General features: G+C 52.9%; 1 protein-coding gene across 3 annotated transcripts in view; it reads right to left on the minus strand.

The window, feature by feature from the left end:
• Window positions 1-407: 407 nt before the first annotated feature.
• The window catches only part of rabggta (Rab geranylgeranyltransferase subunit alpha), a 40,888-nt gene continuing 20,594 nt past the window's right edge, over window positions 408-20,701 (minus strand). For all 3 annotated transcript variants that reach the window (XM_063060108.1, XM_063060106.1, XM_063060107.1), the window contains 7 exons: window positions 17,487-17,595; window positions 16,520-16,571; window positions 13,578-13,666; window positions 11,536-11,741; window positions 11,063-11,176; window positions 2,122-2,209; window positions 408-1,888 (listed from right to left, as the gene is read on the minus strand). In XM_063060108.1, the coding sequence (XP_062916178.1) occupies window positions 1,740-1,888; window positions 2,122-2,209; window positions 11,063-11,176; window positions 11,536-11,741; window positions 13,578-13,666; window positions 16,520-16,571; window positions 17,487-17,595 (807 nt within the window). In that variant the 3' untranslated portion in view covers window positions 408-1,739. The remainder of the gene's footprint in view (window positions 1,889-2,121; window positions 2,210-11,062; window positions 11,177-11,535; window positions 11,742-13,577; window positions 13,667-16,519; window positions 16,572-17,486; window positions 17,596-20,701) is intronic.

Raw genomic sequence — 20,701 nt, forward strand, 5'->3', positions numbered from 1 at the left:
CCCCTTCCTGCCTGTAACCTCCTCCCTCTCCCACACCCCTTCCTGCCTGTAACCCCCTCCCTCTCCCACACCCCTTCCTGCCTGTAACCCCCTCCCTCTCCCACACCCCTTCCTGCCTGTAACCCCCTCTCTCTCCCACACCCCTTCCTGCCTGTAACCCCCTCTCTCTCCCACACCCCTTCCTGCCTGTAACCCCCTCCCTCTCCCACACCCCTTCCTGCCTGTAACCCCCTCCCTCTCCTACACCCCTCCCCACCATCACCGATCGACCTGCGCCTCAGTCCCCGTCGCTGAGGTCAGCACTGAGTCTGACGATCACCGAGTGGGCGTAGCGATCCCCACCCCTCTCTGTGGTGCTCCCCACCCACCCACCACCCACAGAGACACAACACGGTGGGGAAGCTGCAGCAGGTTTATTGAGATACTTCCACAGGCTGAGATCCACGGCGAGAGGTTGGGGAATGGGATCTGACCCCCTACCCATCCCCAAAGTCACTTCCAACGCCCGTGCCCTCCCACAACTCTCCCCTCGTGCCCTGAAACACACCCACCCGTGGGTCTCTCTTCCACCCATCAGAGATATTTGTCCGGAGCGCAGCGTAGGAGAGGCCTTCAGCATGGTCAATGATCCCTGCCATCCGTCCAACAATCTCTTTGACCGCGCCCCCCCCCCCCCCACACAATCAGGCCGGAGGGACCATACCATTAGGACAGGGACTGTTAGGATGGGAAACAACATCTTCCCCCAGGCCGTGAGGCTGCTGAACTCCCTGTCATCGCCCAGGCCTCATCACACATGAAGGGCCAGGAGTGTTATACGGTTTACTTTTTACCTTGGGTTGTATGTGCATCTTACTACTTGTAAATTTATTTGTGGTAATATTACCTTCTGTGTTATGTGTGTGAGTTATATGTGCTGTGTTGTGCATTTTGGTCTGAAGGAACGGTGATTCGTTCAGTTGTATACATGTGGTCGGTTGAATGTTAATAAACTGAACTTGGACTTAGGGATAGGTGCTGGGGAAGGGCAAGGTCAGGGGGCAGGATCAGATCAGGAGGGGTGGGTGAGGTCAAGGGGCAAAGCCAGGTCAGCAGAGGGCTGTTGGAGGGGGCAGGTCAGATCGGGGGTGGGATAGGACCACATAATGGGACATCATTAGGCTCCTAACGCAAACTGCCCATTGGCGACAGGATCCTGTCGGACATGTGGGTGGAGCCCTGCCCGAGATGCAAATGAGCGCCATCTGGCCCGTGATTGGATCGCCTCTGCCCCAGGCGGACCAATGGAGCGTCAAGGATCCAAGAGCGCCGCAGATCCAGGGTCGAAAACAGAGCGATGGATTGCCAGGTCAGCCAGCTGTAGACTAAGTGATGGATCACCAGGGTAACCGGCCACACAGAGAGAGAGAGAGAGAGAGAGAGAGAGAGAGAGCGAGCGCAATGGATCGCCAAGGCAAACCAATTACGAACCAAGCTACTGGTCGCCAGGACAGCCAATCACAGGAGAGGCAATGGATTGTTGAGTCACTCTTCAAGAGAGCCAATCACATGTTGAGTAATCAACCAGGATAACCAATCATTGGCAGAGAGATGCACGGGTGCCGGGGAGGGAAAGTGGATGGTCACAGGAGGACAGATGGTGGCTGGGTGACCCCCTCCCTCCCCGGGATGGCTGCTACTCCTCCTCCTGATGAGAGGAATGGTGGGGGTTGCAGGGGGTGAGGCTACCCTTCCTCGGTTCACAGCAGGACATCGGGGACTCCGGGCAGCAGGGAGCGAACCAGAGATGCTGCCCCTTCCCCCAGGCACAGGGGGTTCCCCGAGAGCTGCAGGCTGGCCAGCCGGGGGCAGGAGGTCAAAGGTCGCAGGTCGTCCAGCTCCCGGAGACCTGGGAGGGGCCATCGTCAAGGAAACAGCAAGAGACCGAGATCTCTCCCCCCTTCACCTGGCTGAAAACCAATTCCCCCACTCCCATTTCCCCCCTCAAACACCTCCATCATTGTTCACCCCACACCCCCAACCCTCCCCCCTTCACCCCCCAATCACTCCCCCAACTCCTCACCCTCCAAAAGCCAATTCCCCCCTCACTCCCCTCCCTCAAATAGCAGCTGGGAAGGATACAGTTCTCCCTCAGGGAAACTTCCTCCAACTTACGGAGGTTCCAGAGGCCCTCGATCTGCTCAATCTCACTTCCGTCGGCTTGGAGAACCTGGGGCAAAGGTCAGAGGGTCACGCACACACCAACCCGTCCATAACGACCCGGATTCACATCTGAGCCCGTCCCCTCTGCCCATGCTTGGACCAAATCCCTCAAAAACCTTTCCTGTCTTGGAAACTCTCCAAGCATCTTTTAAATAAGTACTTTACTTCAGTTTTGGAAACTACAGACCGGCGAGTCTCACGTCAGCTGTAGAGAATTTGCTGGGGAAAATTCTTATGGATAGGATATCTGAGCATTTGGAAAGCCATGACATAATTTCGGGAGAGACAGCATGGCTTTATGCGTGGCAGGTTGGCACTTACAACTTGATTAAGTTTTTTTACAATGCGACAAGACAGATTGATGAGGGTGGGGCAGTAGTTGTTGCCTACATGGATTTTAGGATGACATTTGACAAAGTCCCCCATGGGAGGCTAATCCAGAAGATTAAGATACATGGGGTCCGTGGCAAATTAGCTGTTGGATTCAGAACTGGCTTGCGCATAGAACCTGTTCTTTACCAGATTTGACATTGTGACCCCTGCCCATCCCCCATATGAGCCATCTGTTGTCGGCCCCCAACCAACACATATTCCACTCTCCCCTCCTACCCCTCCTCACAGTCCCCCACCCTGCTCTCATGACTATACCTCATCCCCACACGAAACCACCATGGTGGGCTTCACAGCTGAACAGGTGAGAAGACAGCTGAAACGTCTCAACCCGAGCAAGGCTGCAGGACCGGATGGTGTCAGTACCAGGGTGCTCAAAGTACCAGGATTACAAATACCTGGCGATACGAATTGACAATAAACTGGACTGGTCAAAGAACAATGAGGCTGTCTACAAGAAGGGTCAGAGCCGTCTCTATTTCCTGAGGAGACTGAGGTCCTTTAACATCTGCCGGACGATGCTGAGGATGTTCTACGAGTCTGTGGTGGCCAGTGCTATCATGTTTGCTGTTGTGTGCTGGGGCAGCAGGCTGAGGGTGGCAGACACCAACAGAATCAACAAACTCATTCGTAAGGCCAGTGACGTTGTGGGGATGGAATTGGACTCTCTGACGGTGGTGTCTGAAAAGAGGATGCTGTCTAAGTTGCATGCCATCTTGGACAATGTCTCCCATCCACTACATAATGTACTGGGTGGGCACAGGAGTACATTCAGCCAGAGACTCATTCCACCGAGATGCAACACAGAGCGTCATAGGAAGTCATTCCTGCCTGTGGCCATCAAACTTTACAACTTCTCCCTTGGAGGGTTAGACACCCTGAGCCAATAGGCTGGTCCTGGACTTATTTCATAATTTACTGGCATAATTTACATCTTACCATTTAACTATTTATAGTTCTATTACTATTTATTATTTATGGTGAAACTGTAACGAAAACCAATTTCCCCCGGGATCAATAAAGTATGACTATGACTATAGAAGACAGAGGGTAATGGTTTTGGGGACTTGTTCAAGCTGGAGGTCTGTAATTAGTGGAGTTCCGTAGGTATCTGTGCTGGGACTTCTGCTGTTCGTAATCGATATAGATGATCTGGATGAAACTGCGGATGGGTGAGTTAGAAAATTTGTGAATGGTACCGGTGGTGGAGTTGTTGACAGTGTAGAAGACTGGCAAACAATACAGCACAACATTGATCACCTGCAGATATGGACTGAGAAATGGCCAGTGGAATCTAATCCAGATAAATGAGAGGTGTTACACCTCGGGAGGGCAAATGAAAAGAGACAGTACACTTTTAAGAGCAAGGTCCTCAACAGTGTTGCTGAGCCGATAGATCTTGTGATCCAAGTTCATACTCGCTGAAAGCGGCCACACAGGTTGATCGGGTGGTTAACACGGTTTATGGAATGTTCGTTTTTTCAGTTGAGGCATTGAGTTCAAAAGTGAGGATGCTGCCTGGAAACTCAACGTCAGGTCACATCTGGAGCATTGTGTACGGTTCTGGTCACCCCACTATAGGAAGGATGTTGAGGCTTTGGAGAGGGTGCAAAAGAGGTTTACCAGGATGCTGCCTGGTTTAGAGGGCAGGTGCTATCACGAGAGGCTGTTTAAATGGGTTGTACTCTCTGGCACATCAGTGACTGAGAGGAGATCTGATGGAGAGCCATAGACAGAGTGGACGGAGAGTATACTTTCCCCAGGGTTGTAATATCTAATACCAGAGAGGGTGAGGGGGGGAGGTTCAAAGGGGAAGTGAGGGGTAAGTTTTTTATTCAGAGAGTGGTGGCTGCCTGGTATGGTGGTGGAGGCAAATACATTTAGAGGCTTGTAAGAGACGTTTGGATAGGCACATGGCTGTGAGGAAGGTGGAGGGATATGGACACTGTGTAGGAAGGAGGGATTAGCTTTAGGGGATTTTTTGATTTACTTTCTAGCTGGGTCAGCACAACATTGTGGGCCGAACGGCCTGTTCCTGTGGGCTGTACTGTTCTACGTTCTATGTTTAATGTTTAATGAGGGGAGTGGGACAGGTGGCAGAGACGGAGAGCCAGGGGCCGGGGATATCATGGGTGCAGACACACCCAGCCCTGAGACACCAGGCAAGGTCATTTGATTCCAAACAATTGGTTTATTGATCATCACAGAATGTCTCTCTGGTGCTTCCCGCTCCCTCCCCCCTCCCTTCCCCTTTTCCCAACCATGATTCCCCTCTCCCTGCCCCGCTTCCCACTCTCAGTCCACAACAGAGCCCCAGATCAGAATCAGGTTTATCATCACTCACATATGTCATGAAATTAGTCTTTTTTGTGGCAGCAGTACAGTGCAAGACATAAAATTACTACAGCACTGTGCGAAAGTCCTAGGCACCCCAGCTATTTGTGCCAAAGACTATCTGTCTCAACCACTTTGTCTGGCAGCTCGTTCCATATACTGGCCACCGTCTGGGTGAAACATAACCCCCTTGGTTTCCTACTGAATCTCTTTCCCCCCTCACCTTGAACCTGTGATCTACGTTCCCTCTAAGCTGAGCGTGTGTGCGCGCACACATTTTTCACCCAGCGCACAAAGGAAATTAATCTGCGCACGAAAGATTAGTTACCTAAAATAATGTAGTAATTAATAGTTATACTTATCGAAAATAATCTTTTCGCTAAATGTTTCTGTTAACTAGTTCACAAGAGGAATTTTGCAGATGCTGGAATTTCAAGCAACACACATAAAAGTTGCTGGTGAACTCAGCAGGCCAGGCAGCATCTCTAGGAAGAGGTACAATCGTTGTTTCGGGCCGAAAGGTCGACTGTACCTCTTCCTAGAGATGCTGCCTGGCCTGCTGCGTTCACCAGCAACTTTTATGTGTGTTGCTGTTAACTAGTTAGTCGGTTTTTCAAATACCATAATGCACGTCACTAATTTACGTCACCTCACCTTACCTTTCCTGTTCCGGTTTGTACAGCTGCATCACGACGGCAGCCATCTTTGGTGGACAGTGTTCATATTGTAAAGTTTACAAAGATCTGTTTCAAATCCTGTAGGTAGCTTACTAAGTTTTTATTGAAAAAATTGTTGATTCACTATGTCGAATTCAAAAGAAGCGAAGGGCGTGAAGCGCAAAAGAACTGCAAATTTGTTTAAAGTTGAATGGCTTAACAAAATAGTAGAAACTGCTACACCGAAAGCTCGTGAGGTCATGAACGTTCAGCTACGAGAAATACTTATGTACGATTCGGAAACTGGAGTTATCTGTTTGTATTGTCGCGATGCAAAAGTTGCTGGAGAATTTGCTAGTGGAAAGAAGTGGGATGATATTTGGAAACTTGACTTTTTGAAGCGTCATTTGGCAAGTAAATCGCATTTGGATATATTGATGAGAATCAAAAGCTATCAATTGGATGAAAGTTCTACTAGTCTAGATAGAGTTTACAAAGAATGGGTAAATGCCAAAGACAGGAGAGAGAAAGCATAACTGAGTGACTTAAATATGTATGTTATTTTGTTGTTATTCTGTGCAGTTTTATGTCAAACCTACATAAACTGTACCATGTGTGCATTCAGTGCGCACATACTTTTGTCACAGGAAAAGAATTTGCACAACATAAGACTTCTGCACACACCGACTACTAGAAATTAGAGGGAAGATTGCCTGTGATCCCTAGTTCTTGATTCCCCTACCCTGGGGAAGATCTGGTGCACATTCACCCCTGTTTTTATAGACCTCAGTCAGATCACCCCCCGGGCCTCTGTCGCTCCAGGGAGGCAAGTCCCAGTCTGTCTAGCCTCTCCTTGTAGCTCAATCACAGCAGTGCCAGGAACACCCTATCCCGCTTAGTCACACCCTCCCCGTAGCCGGGCAACCAGACTGCACACAATACTCACCTATGCCTTGTGCTGCCACAACGTGACGTGCCTGAGCACGTTAGTACCTTCACCACCGCCCCGTCAACCCGTGATCTCACCTTCAGGAGACGGCGTACTTGTACTGATGTAACATTCTCCGCAACACTCCCCAGGGCCCCTGCGTAAATCCTGCCCTCGCTTAACGCCCCAAGCTCCGACACCTCGCCCGTCCGAGTTTAAGCTCCACCTGCTCTTCCTGTTCCACTTCCCCAGCTGGTCAAGACGGTGCCGCAACAGCAGGCGGTCTTCTTCACGGATGGAAGGGATGGCACGAAGATAGGTGGAGGGGCAGGTGGTGTGGAGAAAGCAGGGAGTCTGCTGAAGGACTTGGACAGGTTGGAAATAAGGGCTAAGAAGTGGCAGATGGAATACAGCGTCGGGAAGTGAATCACTATGCACTTTGGTAAAAGGTGGTGTTTTCTAAATAGGGAGAAAATTCAGTATCGGAGGTGCAAAGGGACTTTTAAGTCGTCGTGCAGGATTCTCTAAAGGTCAACTTGCAGGTTGAGTTGGTAGTGAGAAGGGCAAATGCTATGTTAGCATTCATTCCAAGTGAACTGGAATATAAGACCATAAGATATAGGAGAAGCAGGGCATTCGGCCCATTGATTCTGCTCCACCATTCAGTCCTGGGCTGATCCAATTCTTCCAGTCATCCCCATTCCCCTGCCTTCTCCCCACACCCTTTGATGCCCTGGCTAATCAAGAACCTATCTATCTCTGCCTTAAATACACCCAATGACTTGGCCTCCACAGCCGCTTGTGGCAACAAATTCCACAGATTTACCACCCTCTGACTAAAGTAATTTCTCCCCGTCTCTGTTCTAAAAGGACGTCCTACAATCCTGAAGTCATGCCCTCTTGTCCTAAAATCCCCTACCATGGGAAATAACTTTGCCATATCTGATCTGTTTAGGCCTTTTAACATTTGGAATGTTTCTATGAGAAATATAAAAGCAGGTTGTAAAGCTGAGGCTTTATAAGGCATTGGTCAGACTGCATCTGGAGTATTGTGAGCAGTTTTGGGCCCCTTATCTAAGAAAGGATGTGCTGCCATTGGAAACTGTCCATTGGAGGTTTACAAGAATGAACCTGGGGATGAAAGGGTTAATGTATGAGGCTCTGGGTTCACTGGAGTTTAGAAGAATGGCGGGGGGGGGTGGAATCTAATTGAAACCTACTGAATTTTGTAAAGATAGAGTGGACGTGGAGAGGATGTTTCCCACATTGGGGGAGTCTGGGACCATAGGGCACAGATAGAGTGGACATGGAGAGGATGTTTCCCACAGTGGGGGAGTCTGGGACTAGAGGACACAGATAGAGTGGACGTGGAGAGGATGTTTCCTACAGTGGGGGAGTCCAGGACCAGAGGACACAGATAGAGTAGATGTGGAGAGGATGTTTCCCACAATGAGAGAGTCTGGGACCAGAGGACACAGATAGATTGGACGTGGAGAGGTTGTTTCCCACAGTGGGGGAGTCCGGGTCCAGAGGACACAGATAGAGTGGACGTGGAGAGGTTGTTTCCTATAGTGGGGGAGTCTGGGAGATAGAGTTGATGTGGAGAGGATATTTCCCACAATGGGGGAGTCTGGGACCAGATGACACAGATAGAGTGGACGTGGAGAGGATGCTTCCCACAGTGGGGGAGTCCGGGTGCAGAAGACACAGATAGAGTGGACGTGGAGAGGTTGTTTCCCACAATGGGGGAGTCTGGGACCAGAGGACACAGATAGAGTGGACGTGGAGAGGTTGTTTCCCACAGTGGGGGAGTCCGGGTCCAGAGGACACAGACAGAGTGGACGTGGAGAGGTTGTTTCCTATAGTGGGGGAGTCTGGGACCAGAGGACACAGATAGAGTAGATGTGGAGAGGACGTTTCCCACAATGGGGGAGTCTGGGACCAGAGGACACAGATAGAGTGGACGTGGAGAGGATGCTTCCCACAGTGGGGGAGTCTGGGACCAGAAGACACAGATAGAGTGGACACAGAGAGGATGCTTCCCACAGTAGGGGAGTCTGGGACTAGAGCACACAGCCTTAGAATAGAAAGGCATCCATTTACAACAGAGATGAGGAGGAATTTCTTTAGCCAGAGGGAGATGAATCTGTGGAATTCATTGCCACATCAGCAGTGGAGGCCAAGACATTGGGTGTATTTAAAGTGGAGGTTGATAGGTTCCTGATTACTCAGGACGTCAAAGGTGACGGGGTTGAGAGGGAAAATAAATCAGCCATGTTGAAACGGTGGAGCAGACTCGATGGGCCGAATGGCCTCATCCTGCTCCTTGGTCTTAAGGCTTGGAGATTCTTTGAATCTCCCTCCGGGATCAAGGTGGGAGAAAGAGGGTCTGAGGGGAAGCGTTTCCGTTCAGAGAGCGGGCTGGAGAGCTGGACTTTGCTGCCAGAGGTGATGGGGGAGCCGGACACGTCCAGGGACAAACCAGGCCCTCAGGGCTTCACTGCGAGTGCAGGTGGACAGGATTAGTGTAGGTGGGGGCACGAAGATCATTCACTCCAGACTCCAGCCCCGCAGTCCCTCGTATCTCCCCAGCTGATGTCACAGCCGAGCAAGTTCACCACCGTCTCTACTTCCTCGGGAGACCAAGGAGGTTCTGCCCGCCCCCCTCGAGCCTCTCCGATGTTTACCAAAGGAAACATCCCATCGGGATGTGTCACAGTTTGGCGTGGCAACTGCTCTGCCCGCCATCGCAAGAAATTGTAGACCGGTAGACACGGCTCAGCACGTCACAGAGATCTTCTGTAGCCTCTGCCTGGACTTCCCACCGCCTCAGCAAAGCAAACAACATAATCAAAGGCAAGCCCTATTATAATTAATTTCTTTTCCCAACCCTCGCTAATGACCAAGCCTTTTTGATATGGAAAACGAAAGGTATAATATGTTTTCGTGATCTATTTCTGGATAACCGCTTTATGTCTTTTGAGCAGTTATCTGAGAAATTTTATTTGCCTAGGTCCCATTTTTTTAGATACCTACAAATAAGAAATTTTTTAAGTACTACGTTGCCCACCTTTCCGACTTCAAATCCTTCTGGCATTTTTCATAAAATTTTAGGTTTTAATCCTTTGCAGAAGGGATTAATAGCAATAATTTATGATATAATTATGAAATTACAGCCAGATATATCTGATAAAATCAAAAATGAATGAGAAAGGGAACTTCAACTTTCCCTACCTATAGAGAAATGGGAAAAAAATTTTCAATTAGTTAGTACTTCTTCTATATGTGCTAAACATACATTAATACAATTTAAAGTAGTGCATAGGGCCCATATGTCCAAAGATAAACTAACTTGTTTTTATTCCCATATAAACCCTACTTGTGATAGATGTCACTCTGAAGTGGCTTCTTTAACTCATATGTTTTGGTCCTGTCCTCTTTTGGAAAAATATTGGAAAGACATTTTTGATATTATTTCAACAGTTCTACGCTTCGATTTAAAACCCCATCCTATTACGGCAATCTTTGGATTGCCAATGGTAGAACATAGATCTTTGTCTTCTTCAGCCTGTCGAATGATAGCTTTTGTTACTTTAATGGCGAGAAGACCTATTTTGTTGAACTGGAAGGAAACTAATCCTCCAACTACATTCCAATGGTTTTCTCAAACCATATTGAGTTTAAATTTAGAAAAAATTAGGTGATATTTTTGACCCTTTGATTAAATTTGAAGAAACTTGGAAACCTTTTATGCAACATTTTCATATGATGTAATCTGACCCTTCTGAAACTTTTTCTTAAACTTAAATTATATGATGAGAGGAGCGGAGTTAACAACATTATTGAACGTGTCTGATACAAGCTGTTGGTCTAGCCCTGTTTTGCTTTTTTTGGGGGGTTTTTTTCCCTTTTTTTTCTTTTGGGTTTTTTTTGTTTATATATTTTTTTCTTTTTATTTCTTTTTAATGATTAATTTCATTATGAGTTTGGAAGTCTTTTATATCTATGTTACTTAAAATTCATTTTATATATGTTGATGAACATTACTCCAATCTCTTTGTACTAACTTTGTTATTGAGTTTATAATTTTGAAAAATTAATAAAAAGATTTAAAAAGAATCAAAGAGCCACCCCACGCCGGGCATTCCCTCGTCTTCATCGGACAGAAGCCTGAAAGGATGTCCCGCCGGGATGAAGATCAGCTTCCAACCATCATTACCCGACACTGAGCACAGCCACAGTACGGTACGCCGGGGTCTCAACCTCCCTACCTCTCTCACTACGACCTCACCCTTCGTTGTCTGCACCTCCTCTGGAACTGTGACGCTTTATTCTGCGTCCTGTCACTGTTCTACCTTTGCTCTGCCTCGGTCAGCTGTGTTAATGACCTGATCTGTGCAAACGGGACAACGAGACGAAGCTTCTCAGCACGTGTCAGCGCGATAAACGGGGGAATGCTTTTTAAAGTCAGAGCGTTTATTGGGGGGGGGTTGGGGGGGAGAGAGAGGGAGAGAGAGACAGACAGGGTGGGGAGGGGACGGAGAAGGTTTACCTGTAGACACTGCAGTGCGCGGAAAGCAGGGGGGATAGCCTTGAGCCGGTTCCCAGTCAGGTCGAGGTGGGTGATCAACAGGAGCTGCTCCAGGTGGCAGAGGGTGGTCAGGCCCTGTGGGGAGGGAGGGAGAGTCATCGGCACCCCTCACCATGACCTCTGTGTGTTCGTGACTTGCTGACCCCTGACCCCACCTGACCACTGACTTCCCCACCCGACTTTACCCAGCCCCTCATCCCAAACAGCGACCCCCCTCAACCCCACAATCACTGACCTCTGACCTCCTCCAACTCCTGACCCCAAACACTTCAATTGCAAACGGCACCCTGAACCTTCATCCCCCACCGACTCTCTAAACCTCAACCCTAACCCCCAGACCTTTGACCCAGGACAAGCTCGGCAGCGAAAGGAGCATCAGTGTTTGTCCAGCCACCGACCCCCGACCCCCGACCCCAGCACCCTGGACTCCTGACCTTGTTGGCAAGGTCAATGACCCGGGCTTCGGCGTACTCCATCTTGAGGACAGCGTTCTCTATCAGGAAGCGGCTGCGCAGGTCGGCGAGGTAGGCGGTGCGGAGGGGGTCGGCCGCTGTCAGCTGCTGGAAGTAGCTCAGCGTCTCGCGCTCATAGCCCAAAGGGTCCAGAGCTCGCAGCAGCAGGATAATGGTCAGCAGGCACCCTGGGGTCAGAGGGCATCAGGTCAGGCCAAGCTCGCAGGGTGGCAAGTACAGTTAATCAATCTCACACACACCAGGGTCAGGGACTGTCCCTCAATCTCAATCTCTCTCACACACACACCCACCCCCACCCCCGGGTAAAGCACCATCCCTCAATCTCACACACCAGGGTCAGGGACTGACCCTCAACCTCTCTCTCTCTCTCACTCACACACACATCCACCCCCCACCCCCGGGTAAAGCACCATCCCTCAATCTCACACACACCAGGGTCAGGGACTGACCCTCAATCTCTCTCTCACTCACACACACACACCCACCCCACCCCCGGGTAAAGCACCATCCCTCAATCTCACACACACCAGGGTCAGGGACTGACCCTCAATCTCTCTCACACTCACACACACACACCCCACCCCCGGGTAAAGCACCATCCCTCAATCTCACACACACCAGGGTCAGGGACTGACCCTCAATCTCTCTCTCTCTCACTCTCACACACACACCCACCCCCCACCCCCGGGTAAAGCACCATCCCTCAATCTCACACACCAGGGTCAGGGACTGACCCTCAACCTCTCTCTCACTCTCACACACACACCCACCCCCCACCCCCGGGTAAAGCACCATCCCTCAATCTCACACACCAGGGTCAGGGACTGACCCTCAACCTCTCTCTCTCTCTCACACACACACCCACCCCCCACCCCCGGGTAAAGCACCATCCCTCAATCTCACACACACCAGGGTCAGGGACTGACCCTCAATCTCTCTCTCACTCACACACACACACACACACCCCACCCCCGGGTAAAGCACCATCCCTCAATCTCACACACACCAGGGTCAGGGACTGACCCTCAATCTCTCTCTCACTCACACACACACACACACACCCACCCCCCACCCCCGGGTAAAGCACCATCCCTCAATCTCACACACACCAGGGTCAGGGACTGACCCTCAATCTCTCTCTCACTCACACACACACACACACACCCCACCCCCGGGTAAAGCACCATCCCTCAATCTCACACACACCAGGGTCAGGGACTGACCCTCAACCTCTCTCTCTCTCTCTCTCACACACACACACACACACACACACACACACCCCACCCCACCCCGGTAAGGCACTGTCCCTCAATCTCACACACTGGGGTCAGGCACCATCTCTCAATTAAGGCCCTGACCCTTATACACAGTTTAGAGTAAGGCACCATCTCTCAATCACATACTAGGGGAAGGGAGCGCCACAGTCACTTTTCGAGTAAGGCACCATCTCTCAATAAAACAAGGAGTAAGGCAGTGTCTCTTAATCATTAATAAACCATATCGGATTACACTCATGATGAAATAGAGATGTGTCACTATCACTCAGTCACTGTTGGGGTAAGGCACCATCTCTGAATCGCACAAATTAAATCACCATCCCACAGGAAATAAGGCACCGCCTCTCAAAACAAATGAATAAATGACCATCTCTATACATCAGAAATATTGGGTAATGCATTATGCTTTGATCACTCAAATTAAATACATCACTATCTCACTCAAATAAATGAATTAAGATGCAATCTCATAAACGCGCACATGATCACACAAAGGGACTGTTTCTCAATCACACATCTAAGGACCGTGTCTCAAACCCACAAGTAAATGAATGGAGAGTCACTCAAACCCACCTCTCTCACTCGGGGCCCACCTCTCTGCCCTCTCACTCAGGCTGCTCTAAGGGACCATCTGTATTGAAAGGTACATACAGACCGCAGGAAGCCATGACCCCACCCACAGCCACCAAGACCCAGGAGAAGTCCCGACCCCCCATCCCTACTCACACTTGTTGTGGGGCTCCAGCTCCTGTAACTGTTTACACGACTCCAGCTCTGACTCCAGCACCGTGGCCTTCTGCACCGAGAGCTCACTCCTGGGGAGGGAGGGGCAGAGTCACAGTCGGGGGGAGGGGAAGAGGGAGAGCATGGCAGGGGGAGAAGGGGATATAAGGGCAGGAGAGAGGGGACAGGGGAGAGGGAGAAGGAAATGGGTGTAGGGGAGGGGAAGAGGGAGTTGGGGCAGGAGATAAGAAGGAGGAGGTAAGGGTATGGGAGAGGGAGGGGAGATTGTAGCAGGGGTGAGGGAGGGGGAGCAAAGGGATGGCTGGAGGCAGAGGGAGGAGTAGGGGTGGCAGGATGTAGAGGGAGGGGGCATTGGGGAGCAGGGAGGGGACAAGGAGAGAAGGGGGAAATTGTGATGGGGAGAGGGAGGGGAGATGGGGTTAATGGGAGAGGGAGTGAAAGGTGGGGCAGGGGAGAGGAGTTGGGGCAGGGAAGGGAGAGGGGGAGAGGGAGATGGAGGGGGCAATGGGGGCAGGTGAGAGGGAGGGGAAGATGGGGGCAGGTGAGAGGGTGATCAAAGGAATGGTAGGAGGCAGAGGGAGGGAGCAAGGGGATGGGGGACATAGAGGGAGGAGATAAGGGGGGATGGGAGGTGGACAGAGGGGGCAGAGAGTGAAAGGGCTGGGGTTGGCAGAGGGAGGGGATAAGGGGGGATGGGAGGTGAACAGAGGGGGCAGAGAGGGAAAGGGCTGGGGTTGGCAGAGGGAGGGGATAAGGGGGGATGGGATGTGGACAGAGGGGGCAGAGAGGGAAAGGGCTGGGGTTGGCAGAGGGAGGGGATAAGGGGGGATGGGATGTGGACAGAGGGGGCAGAGAGGGAAAGGGCTGGGGTTGGCAGAGGGAGGGGATGGGGGGATGGGACGTGGACAGAGGGGGCAGAGAGTGAAAGGGCTGGGGTTGGCAGAGGGAGGGGATGGGGGGATGGGAGGTGGACAGAGGGGGCAGAGAGTGAAAGGGCTGGGGTTGGCAGAGGGAGGGGATGGGGGGATGGGAGGTGGACAGAGGGGGCAGAGAGGGAAAGGGCTGGGGTTGGCAGAGGGAGGGGATAGGGGGGATGGGACGTGGACAGAGGGGGCAGAGAGTGAAAGGGCTGGGGTTGGCAGAGGGAGGGGATAAGGGGAGATGGGATGTGGACAGAGGGGGCAGAGAGGGAAAGGGCTGGGGTTGGCAGAGGGAGGGGATAAGGGGGGATGGGATGTGGACAGAGGGGGCAGAGAGGGAAAGGGCAGGGGTTGGCAGAGGGAGGGGATGGGGGGATGGGACGTGGACAGAGGGGGCAGAGAGTGAAAGGGCTGGGGTTGGCAGAGGGAGGGGATAAGGGGGGATGGGAGGTGAACAGAGGGGGCAGAGAGTGAAAGGGCTGGGGTTGGCAGAGGGAGGGGTTGGGGGGATGGGAGGTGGACAGAGGGGGCAGAGAGTGAAAGGGCTGGGGTTGGCAGAGGGAGGGGATAAGGGGGGATGGGAGGTGAACAGAGGGGGCAGAGAGGGAAAGGGCTGGGGTTGGCAGAGGGAGGGGATAAGGGGGGATGGGATGTGGACAGAGGGGGCAGAGAGGGAAAGGGCTGGGGTTGGCAGAGGGAGGGGATAAGGGGGGATGGGATGTGGACAGAGGGGGCAGAGAGGGAAAGGGCTGGGGTTGGCAGAGGGAGGGGATGGGGGGATGGGACGTGGACAGAGGGGGCAGAGAGTGAAAGGGCTGGGGTTGGCAGAGGGAGGGGATGGGGGGATGGGAGGTGGACAGAGGGGGCAGAGAGTGAAAGGGCTGGGGTTGGCAGAGGGAGGGGATGGGGGGATGGGAGGTGGACAGAGGGGGCAGAGAGGGAAAGGGCTGGGGTTGGCAGAGGGAGGGGATAGGGGGGATGGGACGTGGACAGAGGGGGCAGAGAGTGAAAGGGCTGGGGTTGGCAGAGGGAGGGGATAAGGGGAGATGGGATGTGGACAGAGGGGGCAGAGAGGGAAAGGGCTGGGGTTGGCAGAGGGAGGGGATAAGGGGGGATGGGATGTGGACAGAGGGGGCAGAGAGGGAAAGGGCTGGGGTTGGCAGAGGGAGGGGATGGGGGGATGGGACGTGGACAGAGGGGGCAGAGAGTGAAAGGGCTGGGGTTGGCAGAGGGAGGGGATGGGGGGATGGGAGGTGGACAGAGGGGGCAGAGAGTGAAAGGGCTGGGGTTGGCAGAGGGAGGGGATGGGGGGATGGGAGGTGGACAGAGGGGGCAGAGAGGGAAAGGGCTGGGGTTGGCAGAGGGAGGGGATAGGGGGGATGGGACGTGGACAGAGGGGGCAGAGAGTGAAAGGGCTCGGGTTGGCAGAGGGAGGGGATAAGGGGAGATGGGACGTGGACAGAGGGGGCAGAGAGGGAAAGGGCTGGAGTTGGCAGAGGGAGGGGATAAGGGGGGATGGGACGTGGACAGAGGGGGCAGAGAGTGAAAGGGCTGGGGTTGGCAGAGGGAGGGGTTGGGGGGATGGGAGGTGGACAGAGGGGGCAGAGAGTGAGAGGGCTGGGGTTGGCAGAGGGAGGGGATAAGGGGGGATGGGAGGTGGACAGAGGGGGCAGAGAGTGAAAGGGCTGGGGTTGGCAGAGGGAGGGGTTGGGGGGATGGGAGGTGGACAGAGGGGGCAGAGAGTGAAAGGGCTGGGGTTGGCAGAGGGAGGGGATAAGGGGGGATGGGAGGTGGACAGAGGGGGCAGAGAGTGAGAGGGCTGGGGTTGGCAGAGGGAGGGGATAAGGGGGGATGGGACGTGGACAGAGGGGCAGAGAGGGAAAGGGCTGGGGTTGGCAGAGGGAGGGGATAAGGGGGGATGGCACGTGGACAGAGGGGCAGAGAGGGAAAGGGCTGGGGTTGGCAGAGGGAGGGGATAAGATGGATTTCCAGGGGCATACTCACCGGAATAGCTGTTCATCTGTGGCTGAATCTCGGCACCAACCTTCACCCCGGACTGGAGGGAGGGAAAGTAGAGAGGTGACACTGGAGGGAGGGTGCAGCACAGGATGGAGTGGGTGAGGGAGGGGAAGAGGAGTGGGTTGATGGAGGGGGACAAGGGGAGAGGGAGGAGGTGATGGGAGGGAGGTGGAAATGGAGCACTGTGGGAGGGGGAAGGGACAGAGGGGTAAGGGGAGAGAGGGAAGGGGGGAGGGAGGTGAGGGAAGGGGAGGAGGGAAGGGAGGGGAGGGGAGGGGGGAAGGGAGGGGAGGGGAGGGGGAAGGGAGGAAAGGAAGAGCAGGGGAGGGGGAGAGGGAGGGGGAGGGGGAGGGGGAGAGGGAGGGGGAGGGGAAGGGGATGAGGGGTGGGAGGGGAACAGAGCACTGCAGGGGAAGGGGAGGGAGGAAGGGGAAGGGGGAGGGAGGGAGAAAAGGGGTAGGGAGGGGAAGGGGAGGGAGGGGAAGGGGAGAGAGGGGGTAGGGAGGGGAAGGGGAGGGAGGGAGAAATGGGGTAGGGAGGGGAAGGAGAGGGAGGGACGGGGAGGGGAGAGAGGGGGTAGGGAGGAGAAGGGGAGAGAGGAGGTAGGAAGGGGCGAGAGGGGAAGGGGAGAGAGGAGGTAGGAAGGGGAGGGAGGGAGGGGGAGAGAGGGGAAGGGGGAGAGAGGGGGTAGGGAGGGGAGGGAGGGAGGGTAAGGGGAGAGAGGGGGTAGGGAGGGGAGGGAGGGAGGGGAAGGGGAGAGAGGGGGTAGGGAGGGGAAAGGGAGGGAGGGAGGGGGAGGGGAAAGGGAGGGTGGGAGGGGAAGGGGAGAGAGGAGGTAGGAAGGGGAGGGAGGGAGGGGAAGGGGAGAGAGGGGGTAGGGAGGGAGAAAGGGGGTAGAGAGGGGAAGGGGAGGGAAGGAGGGAAAGGGACACTGTGGGAGAGTCACCCTCACCTCTGTCCATGCAGAAACACTCTTTGCCCGCTCTGTCTGGCCCCCAGGTCACCCTGACAGACTGATCCTGGAACTGGACGTTCAGCGTCCCCGGTGGCAGCTCGCACATCTGGGCACATATCTGTCTCGGAAAGTAACGGCACCCGAACCTCCTGCCCCATCACTGGCCTGCAGGCCGGACCCCCACGGATCCACCTCATCAAAGGGCCGGTTACAAACCCCAGCCCCAGGGGCTTCGGCACAGCCATCAGAGCCTCTCCCACCCACATCCCCCTAATCTTGTACACCCCTATCAGTTCCCCAGCCACTCCTGCTCTAGGGAACACAGCCCAGTCTCCCTTCCCAACTGAGACGGAACAAACTCAGTGCTCAGTTCAGAGTCTACTAATTCCGTACGATATATGGACCGATTAGCAAGTTTGCAGAAGTGGAATTGTGGACAGAGTGGAAAATTGCCCAAGGGTAAACAGAGGGATATACAGAGATCAGTTACAGACGTGGGCAGAGAAATGGCAGATGCAGTTTAACACAGCACTTAGGGAGATCAAATGTAAAGGGACAGGGCACATCCAGGGGCAGGATCAAAGTTCAAAGTAAATACCTTAGCAAAATACATATATGTCACCATTCATGTACGAGCCATGTACCTGTCCCTATCTGGTTTGTACTCTGTTACGTGTTTATTTCTGTGACTAGTCGCACTAGTGGGGTAGGGGTAAAAGCAAAGGGAATAGGTTATCTATTCTTGCTTTTTTCATTACAGCTTGTAGCCTGGGACCAGCAGAGGTCGCACCTTTTGCTGAGCACTGAGATAGCGTCCAATGATGCTTAATTGTATGTTTTCAATTTGCTAATAAAGGATCGAATAAAGGGTTTAATTTCTGGAGCGACCATCAGAGCGTGTCACGTAAGTATGACCGTCTGTACAGTCGCGGGCAAGCGGCAATTGTTTTGTTCTGATTTCAGATTCGTTTTGCCGCTACAATCCTGAGATTAATTTTCTTTACGGGCACACTCGATAAATCTATAGAACAATAGCCACAACAATCAATGGGAGACCGGCCAATCTGGGCGTTCAACCAGAGTGCGGAAGACAAGAAGCTGTGCCAATGCAAAAAGAAGGGTGGCGGGGTGGGGCAGCGGTCAGCACAACGGTTTACGGTAAGGGTGACCCGGGTTCAATTCCCGCCGCTGCCTGCGAGGAGTTTGTATGGGAGCGTCTGGGTTTCCTCCAGGTGCTCCGGTTTCCTCCCACAGTCCAAAGACGTACCGGCTGGTCACTGGAAATTGTCCTGCGATGAGGCGAGGGTTAAACTGGGGGATTGCAGGGCGGCACAGCTCGAAGGGTTTGTGCTGTATAGGCATCCGTTAGTCTCACGAGACCATGGATTTGCGCCTTGGAAGGTTTCCAGGGCGCAGGCCTGGGCGAGGTTGTATGGAAGACCGGCAGTTGCCCATGCTGCAAGTCTCCCCTCTCCACGACACCGATGTTGTCCAAGGGAAGGGCATTAGGACCCATACAGCTTGGCACCGGTGTCGTCGCAGAGCAATGTGTGGTTAAGTGCCTTGCTCAAGGACACAACACGCTGCTTCGGCTGGGGCTCGAACTAGTGACCTTCAGATCACTAGACCGACCCCTTAACCACCTGGCCATGCGCTGTATCTCGATAAATAAATAGGGTATCATGGTCCTCAACCGTGTTGACATAGAGGTGGACCCTGTGGTCCAAAAGCTCCCTGAAAGTCCCCGTACAGGTCGATAGGATGGTAAAGGAGTCGCACGGCATGCTTGGCCTTTATTGGTCGAGGCACTGAGTTCAAAAGTTGGTTAGTTACGATTTGCAGCTGCATAGAACTTTGGTCAGGCCACATCTGGGTATAGTTCTGGTTGGCCACTACAGGGAGGGTCGTGGGGGCCTTAGAGAGGGTCGAGAAGAGGCTCACCAGGGTGCTGCCTCGATTAGAGGGCACACTTGGGCTGTTTTCTCTGGAGCAGCGGAGGCTGAGGAAAAATCTAATCCAGGTTATAGAGGGCACAGATAGAGTGGGCAGCCAGTAACTTCATCCCCGGGGGAAAGTTTCCAATACCAGTGGGTACGCATTTAAAGTGAGGGGGGTAAGTTCAATCAAGATGTGTGGGGCAAGTTTTATTTTTACACAGAGAGTGGGTGGGGGGGGTACCTGGAATGGGCTGCCAGGGGTGGGGCAGGCAGGTATGATAGAGGCGTTTAAGAGGCTGCTAGACGAGCGTTGAGTGTGCAGGGAATGGAGGGAGATGGGGTTACTTTAATTTCATGGTTGACAGCTCTCCGCTCATCTTTTCTGAAGTGCTTTGTATTCAATCCCCGGCGTAATAAATGTACACGAGTTCCTCAAAAGTGGAGTCACAGGTCGAGAGGGCGGTGAAGATGGTGAGAGGCAGAGAGGGGGTCTGGTTGATAGAGGAACAGACGGAAGGAATCAAGGTGGAAGAGAAAGGGAGGAGTGAACGAGACAGAGGAGAAGGGAAAGAGGGAGGGGAGGTGGGGGAAAGAGGAGGAGGTGGAAGGAGGAGGAGGTGGAGGAAAGAGGAGTGAGGGAGAGGTTTGAGGAGGGACCATAAGACATAGGACCAGAATTAGGCCATTTGGCCCATCGAGTCTGCTCCACCGTTCAATCATGGCTGATCCATTTTAAATCTCCTCCTCAGCCCCATTCTTCCCCTAACCTTTGATATCATGTCCAATCAAGAACCTATCAATCTCTGCCTTAAATACTCCCAACAACGGGCCCGCCACAGCTGCACGTGGTAACAAATTCCACAAATTCACCACCCTTTGGCTAAAGAAATTTCTCCGCATCTCTGTTTTGAAAGGGCACCCCTCTATCCTGCAACTGTGCCCTCTTGTCCTAGACTCTCCCACCATGGGAAACATCCTTTCCACATCTACTCTGTCTAGGCCTTTCAACATTCGAAAGCTTTCAATGAGGTCCCCCCTCATCCTTCTGAATTCCAGCGGGTACAGACCCAGAGCCATCAAACGTTCCTCGTATGATAACCCTTTTATTCCTGGAACCTCCTCTGAACAGTCTCCAATACCAGCACATCTGTTCACGATACTGAAGGTGAGGCCTCACCAGTGTCTTATAAAGCCTCACCATCACGTCCCTGCTCTTGTATTCTGGACCTCTTGAAATGAACTCTAACATGGCATTTGCCTTCCTCACCACTGACT

Source organism: Mobula hypostoma, chromosome 10, assembly GCF_963921235.1.
Source record: "Mobula hypostoma chromosome 10, sMobHyp1.1, whole genome shotgun sequence".
Lineage (NCBI taxonomy): Eukaryota > Metazoa > Chordata > Chondrichthyes > Myliobatiformes > Myliobatidae > Mobula > Mobula hypostoma.